This window comes from Sorex fumeus, unplaced genomic scaffold (genome assembly GCF_029834395.1).
Source record: "Sorex fumeus unplaced genomic scaffold, SorFum_2.1 ptg000025l, whole genome shotgun sequence".
NCBI lineage: Eukaryota > Metazoa > Chordata > Mammalia > Eulipotyphla > Soricidae > Sorex > Sorex fumeus.
In genome coordinates this window covers 1879186-1905111 of record NW_026606082.1, presented here as the reverse complement: position 1 = coordinate 1905111, position 25926 = coordinate 1879186, and the positions used below count along the sequence as shown (strand labels likewise).

The 25926-nt window shown below is 58.9% G+C and overlaps 1 protein-coding gene across 1 annotated transcript; it reads right to left on the bottom strand.

Annotated features, from left to right (window-relative positions):
- Positions 1 to 9631: 9631 nt before the first annotated feature.
- TCHP (trichoplein keratin filament binding) lies at positions 9632 to 19311 on the bottom strand. Its single transcript, XM_056114500.1, has 12 exons — positions 19124 to 19311; positions 17823 to 18033; positions 17324 to 17380; positions 16745 to 16813; positions 15734 to 15907; positions 15082 to 15194; positions 14930 to 14996; positions 14190 to 14362; positions 13110 to 13191; positions 11749 to 11934; positions 11285 to 11428; positions 9632 to 9972 (listed from the first exon to the last, which is right to left on the bottom strand). Exons 1-12 carry the CDS (start codon positions 19309 to 19311, stop codon positions 9940 to 9942), a joined length of 1497 nt encoding a protein of 498 aa, XP_055970475.1. The 3' UTR covers positions 9632 to 9939.
- Positions 19312 to 25926: the final 6615 nt, after the last annotated feature.

Genomic DNA, 25926 nt, shown 5'->3' with positions numbered 1-25926 from the left:
TCCTTGGACTCTGGGGTCCAGGGTCCCCGCAAGGACGGTGATGGGGGACTCAGGGAACGTGACCTGAGACGTGCCTCAGCGCCTAGACTGAGGGACTCGGTAAGACCTGAGCGCACAGGTGAGAAATGACTCTACTGAATAAATGGGGCGCAGTGACCCTCTGAGACGCAGCCCTCGGGCTGGAGCAATAGCACAGCGGGGAGGGCGTTGGCCTTGCACGCGGCCGACCCGGGTTCGATCCCCATCATCCCGTATGATCCCCCGAGCACCACCAGGAGTAATTCCTGAGTGCAGGGCCGGGAGGAACCCCTGAGCACCGCCGGGCGTGACCCAAGAAGCCAACAACAAAAAAAGAACAGCCACGGCATGCTGCCCCACAAGTTCCCCACCCCAGGGCCCTGCTTGAGACTCGGGCCAGTGGGTGTGAGGGGAGAGTCCAGCGCAGGAAGGAAGGCTGCAGGCTTTGGACTAACCACCACACAGAGGGAACTGCCCCCAGGTGCCGTGAGGGCGCGTCCAGGTGTAAACACAACATTGTTATTGAGTGTCTGAGGACAAGTGGAGTCTTAGGCTGTTTTCTGGGGAAAGGCTGGAAAGGCGAGAGGCCTAGACTGTCAACACTGCAAGCAGAGAACAAAGCAGGAAAACCTACGTCACACAACCTCAAGACTTCACCGTCGGGGCCACAGCAATAGGGCACAGAGAGGAAGGCACTGACCTGGCACGTGGCCAACCTAGGTTCGACTCCCCCAGCACCCCTTGGGTTCCACCAAGCCTTGACAGGAGTGATCCCCGAGCACAGAGCCAGGACTAAGTCCTGGGCACCACCAGGTGTGCCCTCAAATGTCACTTGATCATTTGATCACTTGACTTCCTGTTAATCAGCGATTTGCTCGAGCGGGGCGCCAGTAACGTCTCCATTCGTCCCTGTCGCGTGCTAGTGTAGCCCAATGGCGTCTGTTCACTCTGGGAACATGAAGAGCCTCAAACCGATCGTTCATGATCTTGACGAAGAAGTCTGACCATCTGGTAGGTGGGCGGCCACGCGGTCTTCTAACATCCTGTGGAATCCAGTCGGTAACAGCTCTAGTCCAGTGGTTGTCTTTAAATCACATTATGTAACCAGCCCATCTGATTATATATATATGATTATATATACATATATATATATATATGGGCTGGAGCGATAGCACAGCGGGTAGGGCATTTGCCTTGCACGCGGTTGACCCGGGTTTGATTCCTCCATCTCTCCGTCTCTCTCGGAGAACCCAGCAAGCTACCGAGAGTACCCCTCCCATGCAGCAGAGCCTGGCAAGCTACCCGTGGTGTATTCGATATGCCAAACACAGTGACAATAATGGGCCTCATTCCCCTGCCCTTGAAAGAGCCCTCAGTACGTCATTGGGCTCTGCTAGCACGCAACAGGGACGAATGGAGTCATTACTGGCGCCCGCTTGAGTAAATTGATGATCAGCGGGATGACAAATGACAAGTGATTATATATATTACATACATACACACATATGTAATGTGTATATGCAAAAACCTCTTAAAATATAATTTAAAGAAGCAAGCGGAATCAAGAATGGGCCAAAGAAACCTTAATGGAACTCGCTCAAGAAGCTACACCAGGGGCTGGAGCGATAGCACAGCGGGTAGGGCGTTTGCCTTGCATGTAGCCGACCCAGGTTCGATTCCCAGCATCCCATATGGTCCCCCGAGCACCACCAGGGGTAATTCCTGAGTGCAGAGCCAGGAGTAACCCTTGAGCATTGCTGGGTGTGACCCAAAAAAGCAAAAAAAGAAGCTACACCAATGACAGATAAGCCTATGAAAAATGCTCTCGTTCATCTGTCATCAGGAAGGTGGAAATGAAGAGAACACGAGACAGCGGTCAGAATGGCCACACTCCAGAACACAGGTGCTGGCAGCAAGGCTGACAGCAGGGAGGCCCAGGCACAACAGGTGGACAGGCAGAGAAAGTCTCTGGGCAGAGGGCTTGGTGCTTCTTCAAACTATGCACAGTTTCATTAGCTGATCATCCGGGAGCAATTACACTCCTTGGTTACTTTCCCAGAGGAGTTTAAAAGCAGGGGGGGCGGGTGGAGGGAGGAGGGAGATGGGGAGAAAGCTTAAGGGGAGGAAGTGCGTCCCCCACCCTCCATCCCCACCCTGCATGCCCATTCAAAGATTTGCACACAAACCAAAAGTAGAGAGTAAGAAGGAAGGTGCCTGCCACAGAGGCAGGGGGTGGGATGGGGTGAGGGGTGGCAGGGGTGGGGGTGGCGGGGGGATACTGGTAACATTGGCGGTGGAAAATGGACATTGGTGGTGGAGGGATGGGTGTTCGATCATTGTATGACTGAAAGCCAGTCATGAAAGCTTTGTGACTGTATCTCACAGTGATTCAATAAAATTATTTTTAAATATAAATAAAGGGGGTATAGTGCCGCCAGCAGGTCAGTCTGTACCTGTGAGGCGAGTGCATCAGCAGCCTGATGGCGCCTTCAGACTTCCAGATACCCCAAATTGCTGCTGTGCCTTTGGCCAGACCCCCAAAACTTGGGGCAAACTTTACCAAAAAGTAAATGGCCAAAAGTTAGGTATGTGGGAGACACACGCAGAAACCACCTCCGGCTCAGCTATATAATTGGAGGCAAGGCATCTCTGGTTCCTGATCGAACTGCTTAACAGCCATGATCCCAGAGACTCAGAAACGAATCTTGGAACCCAGCAGCTTTTGGCAGAAATGCGTCCGGTCTCTGCAATAGGTCACTGGCATTGGGGCCACCCCAGGTGGGAATAAGTTTCGTGCCTTGGCCTGTTACCCCTGGAGGCCTGGTGGCCGCCATCCCCCAGAGGCCACTGGACAGTCAGGTTTGATGACTGTCCACAGTGATGAGACACGAGGGGCCTCATGGATGGGAGTGGAGCCAGCCCTTTCCTCCCCACCCCAACAAGACACCGAATCTCGCCCACGAACAGCCTCTCTGGCTCCTGATCAAGCTGTTTAATGGCCATGATCCAAGAGACTCAGAAACAAGTCTCAGAACTCAGTAGCTTTTGGCAGAAATGCGTCTGGACCCCACAGTAGGTTACTGTCACCGCCCCCCCACCCCCAGGGAGGAAAGGGTGCTGTCCCTCCGCCTGCTCCCCTAGGCGGCTTGATGGCCACCATCTTCTAGAGGTCACTGGACAGTCAGGTTTGGGCCCTCAGTGATGAGACATGCCGGGTCTCACGGGATGGGGGTGGAGCCGGCCCTTTGCTCCCTGTCCCAAAGAGACCTCGAGTCGCCACCCACAAATGGCCTCTCTGGCTCCTGATCAAGCTGCTTAATGGCCATGATCCCAGAGACTCAGGAGCAAATCTCGGAACCCAGCAGGTTTTGGCAGAAACCCCTTCAGATATAAGTGTTAAAATTTTGGAATTTCAAAATCACGCGGCCACTACTGCAGCCACATGACATCATATGTTATTCTTAACCAGCAATAGAAAACAAATTGTCTACTATTGCCTTTTCAGCAGATCTGAGTGTTGGGGTAAAATCTCAAATAATAATGGTGGGTATGGTGTCAAAATATTGAATGTAATCAAAGTAGAGAGAGAGTAATGTGGAGATCATCTGCCCCACAGGTAGGGGTAAGATGTGGGATGGGGGCATACTGGGGTTGTTGGGGGTGGAGAATGGGCACTGGTGAAAGTTCGAGTGTTTCATTGCATGACCGAGACTTAAACCCGAAAGCTTTGTAACTGCTCTCACGGTGATTCAATAAATAAAATTATAAAAAATGAAAAAAAAAAGTAAGGTGGAGTTCATGCCCAATTCAATCAGCTAATCGGTAGTTGAATAAATAGCAGTACTCCTACATAAAAAATAAATAAAATAAAATATAAATAAAACAACAGCAAAGTTTTGAAAACAATTTTTGCACATAATGTTTATCATTGCTTTCACAGCTGCCAACACTTGGAAGCAACAGGGCATGTCCTGGAGGAAGTGGCTCAATTAAGGTCCACCCAGGCCACGGAGCGCTGGAGAGACACGAGCCATGGTGCCAGGAAGAGATGTGGGGACAACCCCTGCCTGTCACGGAGCTGCTGCAGAGACACCAGGCTGTGTGTGTGCAACCCTCTGCCATTCTGGAAGAAGTTGCACTGCAGAGACCAGAGAGCTGTGGTTGTCAGGCGCCCAGGTGAAGGCTGGCGAGACAGCCCACAGGAGTTCCAAGGCAGTGAAACGGTTCTGGGTGGACACAGGCCACTCACACGAGTCCAAGCCCAACAGAATGTGCAGCACCAAGAACAACCTAGCACCAACACGGACTTGGTGACTAAGGTGAGGCCCAGGGTCAGCTGACACCACTGAGCCTTCGGGTGGGGCACTGAGGCTGGAGGGAGAGAGGAGATCCCGGCGTGCAGTGAGCCAAAGATGGTTCTGAGCACAGTCTTCTAAAAGGGCATCTGCATTTGCCTGGCATGGGTGAGGTCCTGGGTTCAACCCCTGACACCTGCCCTCAACATTGGCAGGTCCAGCTCTGGGATCCCCCAAGCACTATCAGATATGGCCCTTGCCAAAAAAAAAAAGTTTGAAAAATAACTTATGGGCTGGGGCAATTGTACAGCAGGGAGGCCATTCACCTTGCATACAGCTGACCCAGGTTCAATCCCCAGCATCCCATAGGGTCCCCTAAGCACCACCAGGAGTAATTCCTGAGCGCAGAGCCAGGAGCAACCCCTGAGTATCGCTGGGTGTGGCCCCAAAACCAAAAAAATAAAATGACTTTTAAAAAAATGACTGGAGCAGGAGTACAGCGGGAGGGCATTTGCCTTGCACACAGCTGACTCCGGTTCAACATACAGCGTCCCCTGTTGTGTGCTGAGCGCCGCCAGGAGACCAGAACCAGGAGGAAACCCCTGAGCATCCCTGGGTGCGCCTCCCTCAAACCCCTCGCCAAAAAAAAGAAAATGTGCTCATAAGGGAGTTTTGCTGTTGTTGCTTTAGTGCTCAGGACTCACTCCTGGTTCTGTGTGCAGGGGTCACTCCTGGCAGGATTCAGGGGATTGTAAGTCGTTCCGGGGATCAGACCCAGGTCGGCCACATACAGAGTAAGCACCCTACCTGCTGCACTATCACTCTGATCCCTAAGGTTCTCCTGGTTTTTCTTTTATTGTCAAACTTTTTGAATGATTGTAACATGAAGTCATTGAGTAAGTCTCGAAAATGACATCGCCATGACAGACAAGTAAAACATTGTATTATTTTTATTACTGTCACTGTCCTCTCAGGGCTAGGACGAAGGAGACGTTACTGGGGCCTGCTCCAGGCAATCGACGAACAACAGGATGGTCATGATCACTGTGATCGTCCTCCCATTGTTCATCGATTTGCTCGAGCGGGCCCAGTAACATCTCCATTGTGACAATTGTTACTGTGTTTGGCATATCGAATACGTCAAAAACAGTTACTGTGTTTGGCATCACTGGTAGCTTGCCAGGCTCTGCCGTGCGGGCGAGACACTCTCAGAAGCTTGCTGGGCTCTCTGAGAGGGGCAGAGGAATTGAACTTGGGTCAGTCATGTTGGCCACTTGCAAGGCAAACGCCTTACCCGCTGTGCTATTGCTCCAGCCCTTTTATTATTATTTTATTATTTATTTATATTTATTATAGTTGGAGACGTTACTGGCACCTGCTCGAGCAAATCGACGACTAACGGGAAGTTAAGTGATTAAGTTAAGTGATAATATTTATTTGTTATATTATTTATTTATATTATATTATTAATTATTATTAATATTATTAATTTCAGTTTGGGATCCATACCCAGCGATGCTCAGGGTAACTCCTGGCTCATGCACTCGGGAATTACTCCTGGCAATGCTCGGGGAACCAAATAGGATGCTGGGAATGGAGCCCGGGTCGGCCACATGCAAGGCAAACGCCCTCCCCGCTGTGCTGTCGCTCCAGCCCCGAGTGAAACTGTATTTGCATGGCTGCATTGCACCCAGGTCGGCCGGCACTGCTGAAGCCAGTGCTCAGACACCATTCTTTGAGGATGGTGCTGTAGGTGGAAACAGAATGCAGAAAACCAGATCGTGAAAAAAGAAAACCCAGATCTTGAAAATCATCATATCCATGAGGCTGGCTGACTTGTGCTTTTGCCCAGGGAGTCGCTGCAGTCGTTGGCTGCGTGCCAACTAGCCATGGTCAAGCCTCCGCGCACCCGTCTGCTTCCTGTCACTGCCTCGTCCAGCTGCATAGCTCTGCCAGGCCCCGCGCTGCTCTCTGCACTGCGGGGTATCTGAGCTAAGCCTGCAAGCAGGAAGAGGGAAGATCGCTCGTGTGCAGAACGAGAGCTCTTTCGCAGCACAGTGACTTCCCAGCAGCCGTCCCGAGGGACTGACCTTCGCAGACGAACCCACAGAGGAGCAGAGCACGGACCTTTGGACTGACCGTCTGTAGGAGCACCTGCAGCCTGAAAAGCGGGGTCGGTACCTGTGAGCTAACCGTCAAAACACAGGAGTAAGAGCGCTGGTGGCCAACAGCAGACCTGGGAGCTCTGAACTGAGCTTGCTTGCTCTGCCGGTAGACAGTGCACCGTGAGGAGTAGGGCAGAGAGCCAGCTTAGGCGCCTGGTGGCGTGGTGTCTCACTCTGCATCCCAAGCCCGGCTCAGACCCCAGCCCCGCTCGGAGTGACCCTCGGCACAGAGCCAGAAGTAGCCACTGATCACCGCCAAGTACGAACCCAGCCCCCTCCCCTAAAAAGAACCAGCATAATACAGGATTACCTATGGGTGGGGGGCAGAATTAGGTTTGGGGGAGCCACACCTTCTGGGGCACGGGGCTTACTCTTGGGTCTTTGCTCAGGGGTCATTCTGTGGTGTTTGGGGGACCAAACCAGGGTTGGCCCATGCAAGGTCAGCTACCATAATATAGGGCGATTTTTTTTTTTATCACACCCAGCAATACTCAAGGATTACTACTGGCGCTGCGCTCAGGAATTATTCCTAGCGGTGCTCAGGGGACCATATGGGATGCCGGAGATCAAACCTGGGCCAGTCACATGCAAAGCAAACACCCTCCCTGCTGTGCTATCGCTCCAATCCCCCCCAATATAGTTTTTTTTTTTAATGGGTAAGAAAGGTATCTTTTTTTTTTTTTAATTTATTTATTTATTGAATCACCATGGGAAAGGTTACAAAGCTTTCAGGTTTAGGTCTCAGTCATGCAAATATCAAGCACATTTCCCTTTACCAAAACTTATTTTTTACCATGAAGAACCCCAATAAAACCCCACCCCCCACCCCTCCCAGTCCCTGTGGGGCAGATGAATTCTAGTTAACACTCTATCTGCTTTGATTAGATTCATTGTTTCAATAAAAAAAGGTAAAGGCCCTCCCGTTGATCATCGATTTGCTTGAGCGGGCCCAGTAATGTCTCCATTGGAGACTTTGTTGTTACTGTGTTTGGCATATCGAATACGTCACGGGGAGCTTGCCAGGCTCTGCCGTGCAGGCGAGATACTCTCGGTAGCTTGCCGGGCTCTCCGAGAGGGGCGGAGGAATCGAACTCGGGTCGGCCATGTTGGCTGCGTGCAAGGCAAACGCCCTACCGCTGTGCTATCGCTCCAGCCCCCCAATATAGTTTTTAATGCTAATAAAATTACTGGAAGACTTCAACATTTTTTCTTTTAAATTAGTATTTAAAATATTCAAAGTACTTTATTCAAAATCCTGTTCTGGTGGGCTGGAGTGATAGCACAGCAGGTGGGGCGTTTGCCTTGCACGCAGCCAACATGGCCGGGCTGACCCGAGTTCGATTCCTCCGCCCCTCTCGGAGAGCCCGGCAAGTTACCGAGAGTATCTCGCCCGCATGGCAAAGCCTGGCAAGCTCCCCGTTGATATGCCAAACACAGTAACAACAAGGTCTCCAATGGAGACGTTACTGGGCCCACTTGGGAAAACCAATGAACAACGGGAGGACAGTGACAGTGACTGTTCTGGTGCCGGGGAGTGCCCTGCCACTGTGTGTGTCTCAGCGTCCCTGGCAGGCCTCGAGTCTCCATCAGCTTCGTGCTCCGGGAAAGGTCTGTGGGTCTGGGGGCAGCCCAGTGCTGAGACAGGAGCCTGGCACGCAGGGCACTCTGGGTTCCAACCAGCTGCTGACAACCCTCTAGAGCTTGCTTGAAGAGGCTGCTCCCGTGGGAACCAGAGGCGGGACAAAGCACATTCACAAGAAAAATGACCGGAACCGAGAAAATGTGAGCGGTCATAGGAAGCGGCCCGACTTGAGGGTGTGGCTGAAGCCCGTGAAATTCTCTCATCGCTCCGTGTCACTCCACGGCAGTTCATAAAAGCTCCAATACCCAGGCCTGGAAGCAGTGTCAGAGCAAACCTTTATTTCACAGTTCAACACAGGAACCCAGGGATACAGGTGAGCATACGGAATGAAGGTGCTCAGGAATCCCATCCAAAGGAAGGCGAGTCAAGAAACTCAGCAGCAGGTCCCGGGGGCGGCCAGAGGCTCCCTTTGTTCTCCCACAGTGAAAGTGGAGGTCACACAGTCCTCCAACTCGGGGCTTCCTGGCCAGTTCTGGATTTAATTGTTTCTGGGCCACGTCCGGTGTGCAGCACTTACTTCTGACTCAGGAATCACCCCCAGCAGTGCAGGGGGACCACACGGGAGGCGGGGCATCGAACCTGGATTGGCTGTGTGCAAGGCCAACACCCTACCTGCTGCTTTCTTACTCCGGCCCCCAACTGTGGATATTAGTAACCACAGAACACAGTCCTGCAGTGAAATGAAACCTACAGTGGGGAATCTTGAACACCATACGGGATGGAAATGGAAACCTTGGAGGGAAAGGACGGGAAGTTGGTCAACAGTAAGATGCCGCCCTGGAGTGGCTTGGAGAAACGGGCCTGGGGCTGAGTCACTCTGATGTCCCCGCACGCAGAGAAGTGCCAGCCCGCCCCGAGCATGGGCCCAGCAGGCTGCGGGAGGCTGCCACCTCCCAGCTCCGTGTGCCCAGGGCCTGCCCACAGGTCAGCCACCCCGGGACGCCGGGAGGTTCCCTTTGAGGGTCCAGTAACGTCAGACGAAGGCTCACTCCCGCCCCCAGTGCTCAGAGGAAATGCTTTTGAATGGAGAGTCCGTTCTCTCCACCTCCCCGGAGAGCAGCCACAGGCCACGCTTCGGAGTTTTCTTCCGGAAAACAAAACGTGATTCTTCGGGAGGCATGCCACGAGTCACTCCTGGAGGAAACGGCACCATAACTTTGGAGTTTCTTTTCAACAGTGATTTAAATGGTGATTTAAAAATGTTCAACTCCCCTCCTTCGCTCATTTTTTTCCTCTTTTGAAATAAAACAGATTTTATTTGGTAGTTCTGAGAAAGAGGAGGAGAAAGAGGAAAAGAGGGAGGGAGAGAGAGAGAGAGGCTGCGAGAACACGCTCAGAGAATGTGAGCTTCCCCAGAGCAGCGTGAGCCCCTCAGCCCACACCCCGCGTGAGTCTGGAGGCGCGAGAGGCCTCGTCTCGACAGGGGTGATGCAGGCGACGTACTCAGGAGCCACGCGCATTCGGCAGCGGCACCCGGCAAGGTGGCGCCTGGCGCGCTCCCTCTGTTCAGCCTGATGCCAGGCTCGTCCCCCTAGCTGGAGGAAGACAGGGACACGAGCGCCCGTCAGGGAACTCGGCACCTCCTCGCCACACCGCAGAGCCTGACAAGCCCGCCTGGCAGACGGGGATGGACGGGCCGGGGCCTCCTGCGGCTGGGGGCTGCGTCCAGCCCATCTTGCAGTGCCCAGCCCCAGAGCTGCTGCACTGCGGGGAGCTCCCAGGAGCCTGCACCCAGGATGGCCACCGTGAGGTGAAGCCGACTGCAGCCGGCCGGCCCGAGGCTCCATGTCCTTGCTCGCTGTGGTTCCCACCAACCAAGTCAGTTCCAGGCGATTCTGGGATGTCCATGAGACTGAGAGAAAAGGAAGAAACCATAAATTGCTCAGATCTGCAGGCTCTGATTTAACAACTAAGTTCAGAATGTAAGCGGCAGGTTTCATTTATGGTTGAAAAAGTTCTAACCCGGGGGCTGGAGCGATAGCACAGCGGGTAGGGCGTTTGCATTGCATGTGGCCGACTGGACCGGGTTCAATCCCCGGCATCCCATATGGTCCCCCAAGCACCGCCAGGAGTGAATCCTGAGTGCATGAGCCAGGAATAACCCCTGGGCATCACCGGGTGTGACCCAAAAAAGCAAAAAAAAAAAAAAAAAAGAAAAGAAAAAAGTTCTAACCCGAAGCTATAAACAAGCACTGTCAGCTGCTGTTTTTTTGAATGGGGCTTTTGGAGCACAGCTGGTGGTGTCAGGGGTCACTCCTGCTGGGCTTGGGGGACCATCTGGGGTGCTGGGGACTGAGTGTGGGTTGGCCACATACAAGACAAGCCACCTCCCCCCCGAGCTACCACTCCACCACCATAACTGCTTTTCTTTTCTTTGTTTTAGGACCACACCCGGCAGTGCTCAGTGCTACTCCTGGCTCAGCGATCACTCCTGGTGGAGCTCGGGGGACCAGAGGCGCCAGGGATGAAACCCAGAGTGGCTGCTTGTGAGGCAGGTGCGCTGCCCACTGTATTCTCTCTCCAGTCCTGGGGCTGGAGTGACAGCTTAGCCTCGTCCAACCCGGGCACCTCATGGTCTACCTGGAGTGACCCGCCCACCCCGAGCACCACTGGGCATGGCCTTACATCCCCCCGAAATACATAAAATAAAAAGAATTCAAAGGAGCAGTCCTGGGGAACGGAAAGACGGCTCACGGGGCGAGTCACTCGCTTGGGACTCCATGCCGCCCCCGCACGATTCCCCTGACCCCTGCCAGGTGTGCACCCCACATGGAGAGCTAAAGCACCAGTCCCAAGCGAGCTGTCCCAGATGCCCATAAGAAAAGGAGCTGCTGGACCGAGGGCCCGGTGGTCTGAGCCTCGGGGGCCTGCTGGCCTGAGGGCCAAGTGATCTGAGCACCGGGACCTGATCTCCTGCAGTGACCCTGGGCCAGGAGGGGGGCCATGCGCCCAGGAGGGCCTGTCCAGGCCAGGGAGGGAGGGGCCGTGGAGCACAGCAAGGAGGGAGCCCGCCAGTCACCCACGTCTGTCCCCACCTGTCAGGAGCCAGAGCCAACCAGAGCCAGGGGCACTCCGGGGCTCGAGCAGGCAGAGACCCCTGGGGTTCCAGGGAGACCAAGGGTGCGAGGAAGACTCAGCCTGCGGGGAGTGCAGGGCGGCCCTACCTTGGGCCGGTAGCCCTGCGTGGCCATGCTCCGGGCCTCCCGCCGCAGCAGGGCGTCGGTTAGCTGCTCGGCCTGCCTGGCCTCGGCCTCTTCCTCCTCCTCCTGCTGGTCTGCCTGCAGGGCTTGCAGCTGGCGCTCGGCGACCTGCAGGGGCAGAGCACGGTGGCTGAGCTGGGGGGCGGGGGGGTGGGCGCGCACGTGTCCCAGCGGGACCTCGGCACGAGGACTCCCCCCCCAGCACCCCACACCCGCAGTGCCAGAACCGGCTCTGTGAGAGGTCTCTGCACCCTGGGAAAGCTCCCAGGGTGACCTGGGACCGAGGCCCGGTGCCCCGTACGGACAGGTGTGCACAGGGACAGCCTGCGTGCCACAGTGCCACGGCCGCAGCTGGAGGGAGCTGAGGCACAGAGTAGCCCTGGGCAGGAGGAGGGCCCCAAACCAGGCCCCCAAGGGCCGCCGCGCACCTGCGCCTCCAGCTCCTGCTTCCTGGCCGACTTCAGCTCCTCGCTCCGCTGCCTCTCCTGGCGGGCTGCCTCCCGCGCCTCCTCCAGGTGCCCGATGAGCTGCTCCCGGAGCCTCAGGGACTCCTCCTGGGCCTGCCGGTTCTGCTCAATCTTCTCCTGGATCTGCTGTTGCCTGCCTGCTAGAACCTACCCTTGGCAGAGAAGAGGCGGGAAGGCTCAGGGGGAGCCAGGGCAGGAGCCGCAGCTGCCGAGACACGGCCGCGGTCCCGAGGGCACCGGGGAAAAGCGCGGGGTCCAGCCCGGCGGGTCCACGCGTGCCCCACACACACCAGCACACCCAGCGAGGGCCGCGGGCACAGGGGAAAGAGAGCCAGGGGTGTCTGCAGCCCCTGGAGCGAGGCCGGCAGAGAGAAAAGCACAGGCCACGCCGGGGAGGGGAAGCGGTGCCGGCCTCCACCCGCCAGACCCGTGGCCAGACGCAGCCCAGGGTCAGGCTCTCTGGAGGGGGCATGGCCCGGCCACCGCCAGGAGGGACTTTCGAAAGGGGCAAATCTCATCGGGCTGGAGAACAGCAGGGACACCCAGACTGCGACAGCACCGCTGCGATCCCGTTCCTCCTGGACACTGATGAGTGGGCAGGGTGGGGAGGCATGCAGGGGTAGCGTGGCTGTGCCCGGGGGCGCCCGGACTCCAGGGGACCCTGACACTGCCGAGGCGCCTCCCTAAAGTGCAGCTAACTGGCGTGTACAAACTGCAACTTAAAAAAAGAGGCGGGGAGGCCTGCGAGAGAGAGCCCGGGGGAAGGTCCCCGCTTCGTGTGGCCAGCCCCGGCACGGCACGGGCTCCCTCCAGCACCGCCGGGAGCAATCCGCAAGCACAGAGCCAGGAGAGATCCCCGAGCACTGTCAAGTGGGGCGCAAAAGCCATTAAAAAAGTGACTCCCACTTGAGCACACAGAAACGACTCGAGTCTGCTCTGAGGTCGCAGCTGGCAGTTCTCGGCGCTGCCCAGCGCTCGTGGGGCCACCAGCTGTGGGTCAGGGAGGGAACCAGGCCCTGCAGGCCAGAGGACAGTCAGCCCTTTGCACGCTCCGGCTCCCAGGAATAACCTCCAACACACGGAAACGGCCTTTCCCGCACAAAAACTTCCTGTGGATCAGGCTGTGTCTCCTAACGGTGGCTCAACACTGACAGAACTGTCCGTCTCCGCCCCCAAGACGCAGCAGCAGGGCTGGGATGGAGGGGGGAGGGGGGAGAGCACCGGCTGTGCTCACGGGGGGCTGCGGGCTCTCGCGAGGCCTGACTGGGCCCGTCTCCGAGAATCCGGGCACGGGGCAGCCCTGCCGCTCACCCCAGCCTCACCTCGCTCATCAGGCGGTCCCGGGCGCTCTGCTCGCGGGCCCACTGGGCCTCTCTCTTCTCCCACATTTCCTTGGCCTCCTCCCTAGGGAAACACACACCGGTGAGAGCAGGCGCGGGGCCACTCCCCAGAAACCCACACAAGCACCCCCCCCTTTCTGTGGGGTCTCCTGCGCTTCCGCTTGGCTGCCCGGACCCTTCAGAGGTGGCAGCTGGGGGCAGCCTTCGTAAAGAGGCCGGGAGGTGGCTCATGGGCCAGAGGACAGGTTCTGCGTGCAGGAGCCCTGGGCTCCATCTCCAGCACTGCACGGTGTCCCCCGCACTGCCAGCAGTGAGCCCAAGCACTGAGCTCAGAGCAGCCCCAGCACCGTGGGATGGAGCCCCGCGCCCTAAGGCAACGGAAGCGAAAGTACAGGAAGCCCCGCGAGGAGAGAGGCCAAGTCTCCGTGCTGGTCCTCCCTCCCCTTGAACAAGGCACTGGCAGAGACTCGCCCGCAGACCACTGCCGTGAGGGGTGACATCAGGACCTGGGGGGGGGTGGGCAGGAGCCTGAATCCTGTCACCGCACTTCCGGTGTCATGTTAGCGTCCCAAGTGCCTACCACTTGGCTGGAGGGGAGCACGCAGGGGCAGCTGAGCACTGAGCAGGGAGCCTCGCACGCACTGCCAGTGCTCGATAAACAGCGATACGCCCTGAATTCAGCTTATGGGATAGATTTTGAGGGTCACGACCCGCTTAAAAGGGCCCGAGGAGGGGCTGGAGCGATAGCCCAGCGGGGAGGGCGTTTGCCTTGCATAAGGCCAACCCGGGTTCGATCCCCAGCATGCCATAGGGTCCCCCGAGCACCACCAGGAGTGATTCCTGAGTGCATGAGCCAGGAGTCAGCCCTGAGCATCGCCGGGTGTGACCCAAAAAGGAAAAATAAATAAACAAATGCCTGAGAAGCACTGAGCACTGCCTGGCTTCTCCCCGCCTGCCCCCGCACGGCTCGACGATGCTGGACCCAGACGGGCCGTCCCCCACCGGGTGCAGGAGCCGAGAGGGTCGCCCTCGCCCCGCCGCCCGCCCGCGGGCCCCGCTCACCGCAGCAGCACCTGCAGCTCCGCCTCCCGCTCCCGCTCCAGCCGCAGCTGCTCCTCGATCACCCGCTTCATCCAGGCCGCGTCGGCCACGGCCCGCTCGCGCCGGGCCGCGCTCGCCCGCTGCTGCTGCTCCTCCTTCTCCAGCAGCGCCTGCAGGATGCGCCCGTCCGCCTCCTGGGGGCAGAGGCCGAGGGCCTTCCTGCAGCCACCACCCCCGCGCGGAGGCCCCGGGCTTCCCTGTCCCGGGCACACGCCCGCCTCGCACACGCCACTCCGCTGGCACTGCCCGGGGAACACACCAGGGCGATCAATGCCACCTCCTCTTTCGGTCGTGGCTTTTGGCCCATGCCGGGCAGTGCTCAGGGCTGACCTCTGGCTCTGCACTCAGGGGTCACTCCTGTCGGGGCTCGGGGGGCCCTACGGGGTGTCGGGGATGGAACCCCGGTCGGTCGCGTGCCTGGAGCAATTCCGCTTCTAAGGACACAGACTCGCACGCGAACGCTGCCGTGTCGTACTCCAGGGCAGACCAGCAAGGCCTGACGCCCAGCGGGCAGGGCGGGCGAGAAGGGGCTGGCCAGGGCCCTCCCCTGGGAGCACGGAGCAGCAAGTCCTGAGGCAGCGCAGGCCCAGGGCCCGGCAGGCTCCCAAGGCCGAGCGGCGACCCCCCTGGGCACACCTGAGGGACCCTCCGTGGTGTGGGGACGGGGCTGCGGGGTCTCGGGTGGGGGGGCTCACACCCACCAGCTCCTCCTGGATCTGCTGGGCCCGCCGGTTCAGCTGCGCGCTGTACTGCTGTCGCAAGAAGCGCCTGCACACACAGGGGCGGGCGCCCGGGGTCAGGCAGCCGGCAGGCCCCGGCTCCCGCCTGCCCCAGCCGCGGGCCCCTCACCCACCCCAGCTCCGCCTTCTGCCGCGAGGCCGCCATCCGCTCCCGCTCCTCCTCCAGCCGCTCCAGCTCCCAGCGCTGCGCCAGCAGGTTCTCCTGCTCCTTCTTCAGCTGGGTGGCCTGGTCAGGGCAGTGGCGCGGGCACCGTGAGTGAGACCCAGGGCCCGCCATTCGTGCTCCGGCTCTCGGCAGACACTCGGGGCAGACCCCCTCCCACCCACTTGACGGAGCAGCCGGGCACCCGCGAGAAGCTGCGCGGGTTCTCCAGGCCGCTTCCGGGGGTCGAACCCCCGAGACTGCACGGCCTGCAGCCAGGCCGAGCTGAGCGCTGGGGCTGTAGGTCAGACCGGGGGGCACCCTGGGGGGTCCCAGCAGGCCTGGCGACATGTCTGAGAGGACGGGGACCCTGACCCTGACCACACCGGGCTGCCTCTCTCAGAACGAGAGCCCCTCCGCCCCCAGCACCTCTTTTGCCCCGCCCTGACAGTGCTCAGGGGCTTAGCCCTGGCTCTGCAGGCAGGGGTCACTCCTGGCGGGCTTGGGAGACCCTACGGGGTGCCGGGGTCGAAGCAGGTCAGCCTCGGGCCAGGCAAACCCCGAGCCTCGGCGCCCCTGCAGACCCGGGGTGGGGGGCCCGGGCGGCCACAGGCCCCGCTCACCTCCCGCTCCCTGAGCTCCAGCTCCTCCATCTGCCGGCGCAGCGCCTCGGCCTGGAGCTTCTCCTCCTGCTGCCGCCTCTCCTCCTCCGCTCCCAGCCGCTCCAGCGCCTCCCGGCGGGCCACTTCGTAGGCATTCTCGTGCCGCTGTTTCTCTTTCTCTTCCTCGGCCTCTTGCTGGGGGGTGGGGGGGCGTCGCATGAAACCAGGTCAGGAACGAGCGCGTGACTCGGGCACACGGCCGCCACCCGGCTCCCCGCGGCCACAGAGCCCACCTCCCGCTCCAGCGGGTCTCGGCCAGAGTGGGTCAGGACCCATGTCCGTTAGGAACCAGGGCCGAGGCGCTTCTCAGGCCAAGCTGGACGCCTACCCGGCAAAGGGTGTGTCGTGAAGGAGGAGCACAAGGAAGAGAGGGTGCGTGTGTGTGTGTGTGTGTGTGTGTGTGTGTGTGCTGTGTGTGGGGGGGGAGGCGATCCCCTCCCACCCGTCTCTCCAAAACGAGCCCAGAGGCGAAACAGTGAGTTTTTGCAGATCTAGGCTTCCCCCCCAGAGGCGCCGCTATAAACCAAGGCTGTGAGTTTATGATGAAAAAACTCCGTCCAAATATACTGCCAAGAGGCTGAGACCCAGGGGGAGGGCGCTGGGGGCCCTGCCTGCCGTCCCTGGCAACACACACACACACACACACATACATACACACACACACACACACACACACACACACGGCCAACCAGGTTTGATCCCCGGCACCACACAGGCATCCCTAAGCCCACTAGGAGCGATGGCTGAGCAGAACCAGGCGTGAGCCCTGAGTGCCCGAGCTGGATGTGGCCATGCCCACTGATATATTCCCCCTCCCATCACCAGCCTGGTCACCCCGCGTGGTTCTGCCCCTAGAAGTGGCAGGAGTCCTGGTGAGAGCAGGCACATCAAGCGTGAGGTCTGAACCCCGCTAACACGCTCCCGGCGCGGGCAGGCAGCACCTGCCAGCCGTTCCCGGGGTCCCGACCACACCTGTCTTTTCTCTTCTTTCTGGGTTTCCCAGGAGTCTATCACATGCTTCCTGTGCAGGTCCAGCTCGACCTGTGGATGGGAAGAGGGAGACCATGGCGCTCCAGGGGTCCGCCTTATGGAGGGCCCGCCGTCACGCACACAGAGCAACCCCAGGCCCACAGAACCCGGAACACAGAAGCCACGGCACCGTTAAGAGACCTTTCTCGGGGCTGGAGCGACAGCACGGCGGGGAGGGCGTTTGCCTTGCATGCGGCCGACCCAGGTTCGATCCCCAGCATCCCATAGGGTCCCCCAAGCACCACCAGGAGTAATTCCTGAGTGCAGAGCCAGGAGTGACCCCTGTGCAACGCCAGGTGTGACCCCCCCAAAAAATTAAAAGAGACCTTTCTCCAGTGAGGACCTGGCCTCATCTCGGGGGTGCTCCTGGGCTCCAGGGCCCTTAAAGGAACAGCAGCATCGGAGGCGGGGCTGGAGGTCCCCCCTGTGTTAGCCCACCACAGAGGCAAGCTGGAAAGCCAGGCCACAAACGAGCCCAGCTACTCAGGCTCAGCAGCGGACGGCAGCCCCCTCCACAGTCACCTCGCGGAGTTCCGGGTGGTTCTTTCTCCAGTGCTCATACAGGAGCTGTTCTGCAACCTGCCAACATAAACAGGGCGGGGATGCGGCTCTTCAAAGCTGCATCTCCTGCAGAGAACCCCGGGATGAAGGCTGCAGTGACTGGGACCCCCAGGGCCTGTGGCCAGGCGGCCCCTGGGACCTGGAGGCCTGAGGCGGCGCTGGCACCAATTCTGCAGCTACTTTCGGTGCGAGAGGCCGTGGTTCCGTTTCTAAAGGTCCAGAAACACCCACTGGGGGGTCACGGTGCCCCACAACTACTCGGGGAGGCCAGTCCCAGACCCTTGTGGGACCCCAGCACTGGAACCAAGGAAAAGGACCTGACCTGGAGATCATGACTTAAGGGGCCAAAGAGCGGCGACTCGAGCCAGGGCAGACACTTCCCAGCTGGCTCCGCGGCGACCGGCCCGCACCAGACCAGGGTCCCGCCCGGGGTGACGCCCCGCGGGAGAGGGCGAGATACCAGTTTCCGCTGCTCCTCTCGGGTGGATTTCAGGCGTGCGTGTCGCTCCCTGAGACTCTGCTCCTGCAGGCTGGGGCTCAGCCGCAGCTCCTGCAGCTCCTGGGCCAGCAGGCCCTGCTCCTCCAGCAGAAGCTGCCCCAGCCGCGCCCGCCGGGCCTCCAGGCACTTCCTCTTCTCCTCCCTCAGCTTCTCGCGCTGATAGGCGTGCATGCTGAAGAGAAGGGCCCCGTCCGCACATCAGAGGTCAGAGCGAGGCTCTGGCCACCCTGGGGGGGACGGGGGGGCGGGGGGCTGAGGGCTAGCCTGAGACCCGGGCACGCGCCCTCCAGCCAAGCTGAAGACAGCAGGTCACGGAAGAAGATGCAGTATGGGGGGCGGGGGGTGGGCGGGGAGCAGGGCACAGCGCCAAGGGCCGGAGCACGGGCATGGCACGTGGGATCCCTCACACCGCAAGGTCCCCCAAGCACCAGCAGGTCTGGCCCAAAAGTCAAAAATATTTAAACATATACATGGTAACGGTCACGGTCCTCCCGTTGATCATCGATTTGCTCGAGCGGGCCCAGTAACGTCTCCACTGGAGACTTTGTTGTTACTGTGTCTGGCATATCGAATACTCTCGGTAGCTTGCCGGGCTCTCCGAGAGGGGCGGAGGAATCGAACTCGGGTCGGCCTTGTTGGCCGCGTGCAAGGCAAACGCCCTACCGCTGTGCTATCGCGCCAGCAGGTTCCGCTTCGGCTGGCTCCCCTGGCGAGGAACCCGGGCTCACTGCTGCGGCGCGTGACGGGGGATTCCCACCTGATCCCCGCCTCTGCTTTCTCCTCTGCGTTTCTACCTTTTCCCTAGAAATGCTTTTACGCGCGTGCGTATTCACAGCTGAGATCGGAACCCTAACCGTGGGCCTCCGGGCGTGGGGTCACAAGAGGGCTCCCACAGACACGGCTGAGCGTTTCCTCCCTTATGTTTGCTTTCGTTCGGGGGCTACATGAGCAGTGCTCAGGGCTTATTCCTGGCCCTGAGCTCAGGGACTCACTCCTGGTGGGCTCAGGGGGTCACATGGGGTGCTGGGGATCGAAGCCGGGTCAGCCACGTGCCAGGCAAGTGCCCTCGGCACAGCTCCCTCTCTCCGGCCCGCCCCCGTCTCTCGGAGCGCAGACGGGCGACTTCACTCATCCGCTCTCACCCTTGACTCTCGGGGAAAGCAACCACGCCGCAGGTGGCGCCTGCCGCCCAGCAAGCCCGTGGACTGGAAAGCGGGCCCAGCGCCCAGTCCCGATCCTGGTCCCCGGCCCCGGCGCGGTACCTGCGCTGGTAGGACGTCTGGGAGCTCCACTCGGCCTGCTTGGAGCTGCGGATGTCGGACAGCCGGAAGTAGCGGTGGTTGCGGTCCCACTGCTGCTGCAGCTGGGCTGCCTGCTCGCGCTGCCGGGCCAGCTGCTGCTGCACCAGCTGCCGGCTGCCCCAGTAGGAGGGCAGCGTGGGGAGGGCCATCTGGAGGACAGGGGCACAGAGTCGCCGAGCCGGCAGCCCCCGCCCACCCGGCCTCCCTCCTTCAAGGTGGAGCACGGGCCTCGCCCCAAACTACATCAAAGTGTCGGGTCTCCGGGCACCAGCTTTTCTTTTTTTTTGCTTTTGGCTTTCTGGGTCACTCCTGGCAATGCACAGAGGTTACTCCTGGCTCATGCACTCAGGAGTTACTCCTGGCGGCGCTCAGGGGACCCTATGGGATGCTGGGAATCGAACCCGGGTCGGCCGCGTGCAAGGCAAATGCCTTACCTGCTGAGCTATCTCTCCAGCCCCAGACACCAGCGTTTGAAAAACAATTTCACGGGGGGCCTCAGTGACAGGACGGCAGGAGGGTGTCTGCCTTGCATGCGGCTGACCCAGGTTCGATCCCCCCAGCACTCAGGAGTGATTCCTGAGTTTAGAGCCAAGGCGTAACCCCCGAGCATGGCCAGACAAAAAGGACAACAACAACTACAAAAACCCCATCAGGGCTATACAGTAGGAGTTTCAAATTCTCTGGGACTGCATCCGGCTCGGTGTCGGTCAGCAGCAAAGACATCGCTGCCTGGGTCAGGGCGCCCGGCAGCACGGGGAGTATGAGGGACGGGCCGTCCCAGTGGTGCTCCAGCCTCCCCCTAACCCTGGCTGAGCGGCCACTCCCGGGGGCCTCAGCCTCTGGCTCAACGCTACAGCCTGTTGCTGGGACTCTTGGAGACTCTTGGGGCTGGGCTGGGGATCAAGCCTGGGGCCTCGTGCTTACGAGGGACACACACACTCAGCCCTCAGAGTCATCTCGCCAGCCCCATGCTGGGGATCTGTCTGCTTCCAAAAAAATGATTAATTATTTTGCATTTTTGGGGTCACACCGGCAATGCTCAGGGGTTACTCCGGGCTCTGTGCTCAGGAAACGGGTTCAGAGAGGTGCCTACCCAAGAAGGGAGGCCGGAAAGGAGCTGAGCCGCTGAGCCGCCTAGGATCTCCTGAGGGCTGCAAGGTCTGCAAGGGGTTAAGTGTCCGGGGAAGGCGCTCAGACCCAGGGCCCGCCTGGCGGAGTCCCTCAGGCTCCTTGTGGGAGGTCTGGACACCCCCGAGGTGGCGCGCGGGAGGCTGGCTCACCCCCGCGCCTGCCCCTGGCCCCAAGGCTGCCGGGTCTATGCGGCGCCTGGCAAAGACGCGCACGAAACAGCCCAAGCACTCGCTCGCTCAGACCCGCAGGAGCTGTCTTGGGGCCGCGCGCACAGGGCTGGGACGCGGGTTTTGCACGCTGGGGCCCCGGGTGCGATCCCCAATCCTGCAGGCTTCCCCGAGCACCTCTGGGAGGACCCCCAGGCGGAGCCTCCTCCGAGGACCAGCGGTGTGGCCACAAACAAGACGAAGAAGCAAGGGGGATCTGGCTTCACACTGAAAGGGGGCAGAGTTGCCGCCCTACTACCGGGTGGCAAAGGGGCCACGGATAAATCTTCGCAACGTAGGAGTGTGTGTGTCTGTCTATACGAGTGTGCCTTTGTGTGTCTGAGCGTGTGTCTATCTGTGTGTGTCTCTGTGTCTGTGTGTCTATCTGTATGTGTGCCGGTGTCTGTTGTGTGTGTCTGTATCTGTTTATCTGTGTGTGTCTGTGTGTGTGCATGTGTCTGTTTATCTGTATCTGTGTATTTGTTTATCTGTGTGTGTGCACCTGTGTGTCTGTCTCTGTGTGTGCATGTGTCTGAGTGTCTATGTGTGCGTGTGTCTGTGAGTCTGTCTGTGTGTGTGCATGTGTCTCTGTGTATGTCTGTGTGTGTGTCTATCTGTGTGTGCATGTGTCTGTATGTCTCTGTGTGTGTCAGTTTGTCTATCTCAGTGTGTCTGTGTATGTTTATCTGTCTGTGTGTCTGTGTGTGTACATGTGTCTGTTTATCTGTGTGTGTCTTTGTGTCTGTCTGTGTGTGTGCGTGTGTCTGAGTGTCTGTGTGTGTGTGCAACTGTGTGTGTCTGTGTGTGCATGTGTCTCTATGTATGTCTCTGTGTCTGTGTGTGTGTCAGTTTGTCTATCTCAGTGTGTCTGTGTATGTTTATCTGTGTGTCTGTGTGTGTACATGTGTCTGTTTATCTGTGTGTGTCTTTGTGTCTGTCTGTGTGTGTGCGTGTGTCTGAGTGTCTGTGTGTGTGTGTGCAACTGTGTGTGTCTGTGTGTGCATGTGTCTCTATGTATGTCTCTGTGTCTGTGTGTGTGTCGGTTTGTCTATCTCAGTGTGTCTGTGCATGTTTATCTGTCTGAGTGTCTGTGTGTGTGCAACTGTGTGTGTCTATGTGTGCTTGTGTGTCAGTGTGTGTCTGTCTACCTGTGTGTCTTTGTGCCTGTGTGTCTACCTGTGTGCGTGTCCGTGCGCGTGTCCACCTGTGTGTGTCCGCGTGCGTGTCCGCGCGTGGGACCCAGCGGCGCCCCCCGCCCCCCGCGACCCCCGACCCCCGACCCCGGGCGGCTCCGCGGGCCCCGCCCCGACTCACGCTGCGTGCGCGCTGGCGCCCCCGGGGTCCGGCCCGAGCCCCGCACGCCCCGGCCGCTCGGACCCACGGCCGCGCCCGGCCCGCGCGCAGACGGCCGGGTCCGTTGGTCGCCCGGGCAACGGCCGGGGACGGGGCGCGGCAAGGGCCAATCCTCGCAGCGCGGGCGGCGGCGCGGGTGCGCGCGCCCCCTCGTGGTCGGGCGGGAGAGCAGGCGCCGCCGGCACGAGGTCCGGGGACGGGGCCAGCCCGGGCTCCCCCCAACTCTGGGGCTGGGGGTGTGAGGGGCGGGAGCCGGGGGCGCAGATCGCCGGGGAGGAGGAGTCCGCAGCGCCGGTTGCGTCTAAGAAGCGGGGGGGGGGGGCGGGGGGGCGTTTGCCTCGCTCGCGGCCGACCCGGGTTCGAGTCCCAGCATCCCACAGGGTCCCCCAGCACCGCCAGGAGTGATTCCTGAGTGCATGAGCCAGGGGTAACCCCTGTGCATCGCCGGGTGTGACCCAAAAAGAAATTAAAAAAAAAACACAGAAAAATCACAGTACCCGAGGCTTTCCCAGGAAGGCCACTGACGGAGCAACGGTCAGTGCAACAGCTGCACCTCTCATGGAAACCCGCACCCTGGCTCCTGTCCACGCAGCAGTGCTGCCTGGCATCAATGCGTACTTGCTCAAATAAACTCGGGTGCATGTGCCTCAGTCTGCCACCCCTGCTGCTCTCTAGGGGTGCTCAGCGAGAAGCAATGAAGACAGAAGTGGAGGCACCCAGGACCTGGGCACTGGCGTAGCTCAGAGGGGCCCCAGAAATGGGGTCTTGCATCTCCTGGTGTTTTCCCTTGGGCTCAGCCCTGCTGCTTTCTGTGTGAGTCTTCCCGGGCACGGAGATCTCTCTGGATAAACTCACAGCCCCGCTGTGATCAGCCACCCACCAGCAAAGGACCAAAGCCATGAAGGCTCGTTGGGGGGACTCCCTAAGTGTGGCAGGGACATCGGGGTATGTGACAACTCATGGGTCACTCCCTATGACACTTGGGGAACTGTGTGGTAGCAGAGATTGAACACGAGTCTGCACCTCTGCTCTCTCTCCAGATACCTGACTTTTTTTTTTTTTTTGCTTTTTGGGTCACACCTGGCGATACTAAGGGGTTATTCCTGGCTCTGCGCTCAGGAATTACTCCTGGTGGTGCTCAGGGGACCCTATGGGATGTCGGGAATCGAACCCAGGTCAGTCGCGTGCAAGGCAAATGCCCTACCCGCTGTGCTATTGCTCCAGCCCCAGACCCCTGACCTTTTTTTATTTTTAATCTTGCATATCGGGCAATGCTGAGGGGTTCCTCCTGGCTCCGCACTCAGGAATGACTCCTGGCGGTGCTTGGGGGACCAAATGGGATGCCGGGGATGGAACCCGGGTAGGTCGCGTGTAAGGCAAACGCCCTTCCTGCTGTCCTATCACCCCGGCCCTCTTTTTTCTTCTTAACTCCCCACCAGGTACTAGACGCATTTTTAGTTTCTTAGGTTGAAACTTCCCTCCAGCAGGTGAGGGGCGACCACGCCTCTGAGAAGTGGGGCGGCTCCTAGCAGCCTCGGAGGGGGAGCAGAGTTGCACGCCCCCCAGGAGGGAGGGCACAGCCCGCTGTCCATGCCCCTGCAGGCTGTCTAACTGCTGCTGGGGTTTTGCCACAGACTGAGGTCTTTGTTTTTTTGTTTTGTTTTGTTTTGTTTTTTGCTTTTTGGGTCACACCCGGCAATGCACAGGGGTTCCTCCTGGCTCTGCGCTCAGCAATTACCCCTGGCAGTGCTCAGGGGACCCAATGGGATGCTGGGAATCGGACCAGGGTCAGCTGCGTGCAAGGCAAACGCCCTACCCGCCGTGCTATTGCTCCAGTCCCATGCCTGAGGTCTTTGAGCATCAGCAGATGGCCCGTGACCCACAGTGAGATGAGGGGACGGGGCGCGGGGGGGGGATCTCTGGGTGTGAGGCCAAATGCAGGGGAGGACCAAACAGGAATGGGAAGGGAGGGGACCTTGCGGGTGGGCGCTGGAACGTGACCGTGCTGGAGAATGCCCACGCGTAATTAGCAGGTGGCATGGCCACGGTCCCTTTATCTAGCCCGGATTTTCAGGGTGTTTCCTCACCAACCACTCAGGTTTCTCTCCTCACACCTGGGCTGGGCTCCCCACCCACCCCGAGATGAGGATGTCGGCAGGCAGCGGAGCGCCCAGACCCTAGGGTGATGCCGCCGGTGGGTGTTGATTCAGCTCTAAGTTTTAACCACGCAATGAATATCCCCAAAGGAAAACGGGCGGGAAACCGTGGTTGCCACTAGGGGGCTTAGGGGGCTTTCCCAGTTCACTCTCGTCTGGTTTTATTTTTTGGTTGTTTTTTTTTTTTTCGCTTTTTGGGTCACACCCGGCAATGCTCAGGGGTTACTCCTGGCTCATGCACTCAGGTATCACTCCTGGCGGTGCTCGGGGGACCACATGGGGTGCTGGGAATCGAACCTCTGTTGGCCATGTTGGCTGCGTGCAAGGCAAACGCCCTGCCCGCTCTGCTATTGCTCCAGCCCCTCTCGTCTGTTTTTTATGTTTTTTTTTCTTTCCTTTGGGTCACACCTAGTGATGCTCAGGGGTTAAAACCTCCTGGCTCTGCACTCAGGAATTATTCCCGGCAGTGCTCGGGGGACCCTGTGGGATTGAACCCGGGACGCCCAGTGCAAGGCAAACACCCTGCCTGTTTTGCTATTGCTCTGGGCCCCTGTCTGGGCTTTTTGTTAGTGCGTGGCCACTTGGAGGCTCCTTGGCTTGGTGCTCGCAGGATCGCTCCTGGCAGTACTCAGGAGAACTTGCAGTTCCAGGGTTCAACCCAGGTTGCCAGCGGAGCCCTATGGCATCCCTTTCCCGCCCCCCGCCCCCAACACTCTTTGGTTTGGTTTGAGGAAGGGGAGGGCAGCCCAAATTAGTCTCTGTGGCCTTCACAACACCGTCCAATGAAGAACCTTCTCACACTAACCCCTGCCTTCCACACTCGGCCAAGACCTTCCTAAAAACATGGGTCTGTTAGAGAAAGAAGCACCAAATAAAGGGTGTTGGGAGGATCCTCCCAGGAGAGGAGATGCATGTTGAAAATAGAATATGGACAGAACATGATTGCCACCCATTGCCTCTTTTGCAGACCACAGCACCCAAAAGGAGAGAGAAAACAAAAGGGAATGCCCTGCCACAGAGGCAGGGGGGGATGGGGGGATGGGGGTGGGCGGGATACTGGGATCCATGGTGGTGGGAAATGGGCACTGGTGGAGGGATGGGTGTTTGATCATTGTATAATCGAAAGCCAAGCACAAAAATTTCTAAGTCTACAACTGTGCCTCATGGTGTTTCACTAATAAAAATTTTTTTAAAAAAAGGGTCTGTGACCTCATTCCTGCTGGCTGTCCCAGCCTTCCCTGTGCTGAGCCTTGTCGCACCCTGAGTTCTCCCAAACTCAGCGAGAGCCTCGAGGCCAACGAGGAGGAGGAGGGACAGGAAGCTTCACTCATCACCCCACCCCCCCTCCCTGGCCCTGAACCTGGAACTCAAAATGATGATCACATTTATACCCTGCAACTAAACTACATTCCAATGTGTCCTTTAAGAGCCTCCAAGGTCACTCCCATCTGTAGTAACACAAGGCATTGCCCCACGCCCGACGAGATGCAAAGGGAGCAAGACACGGTTGTGGGTCGGAGCCCTGGCACGGTCAATCCCCAGGCATGCCGTAGGGCCCCCGAGAACTGCCGGGAGAGGTTCCTGAATGCAGAGCCAGGAGGAACCCCTGAGCATGACTGGGTGTGGCCCATTAATAACAACAACAACAGCAAAAAGACACGGTTACACCTTTCAGGATCAGAGCTCCCGTTCCCACGGCTCGTCAAGGAGCTGGTCTAGGGGTTTGCTAACAGAGTCCAGGGGTTATCAGGGAGGTAAGAGTTAGCACTGGGTTTGAGCGATAGCACAGGGGAAAGGGTGTTTGCCTTTTGCCTTGCATGCAGACAGCCTGGGGTTCGATCCCCGGCATTGCATTTCATCTCCAAGCCCAGCTAGGATGTGTGAAGTTTTCTTTTTTTTTTTCTTTTTGGGTTACTCC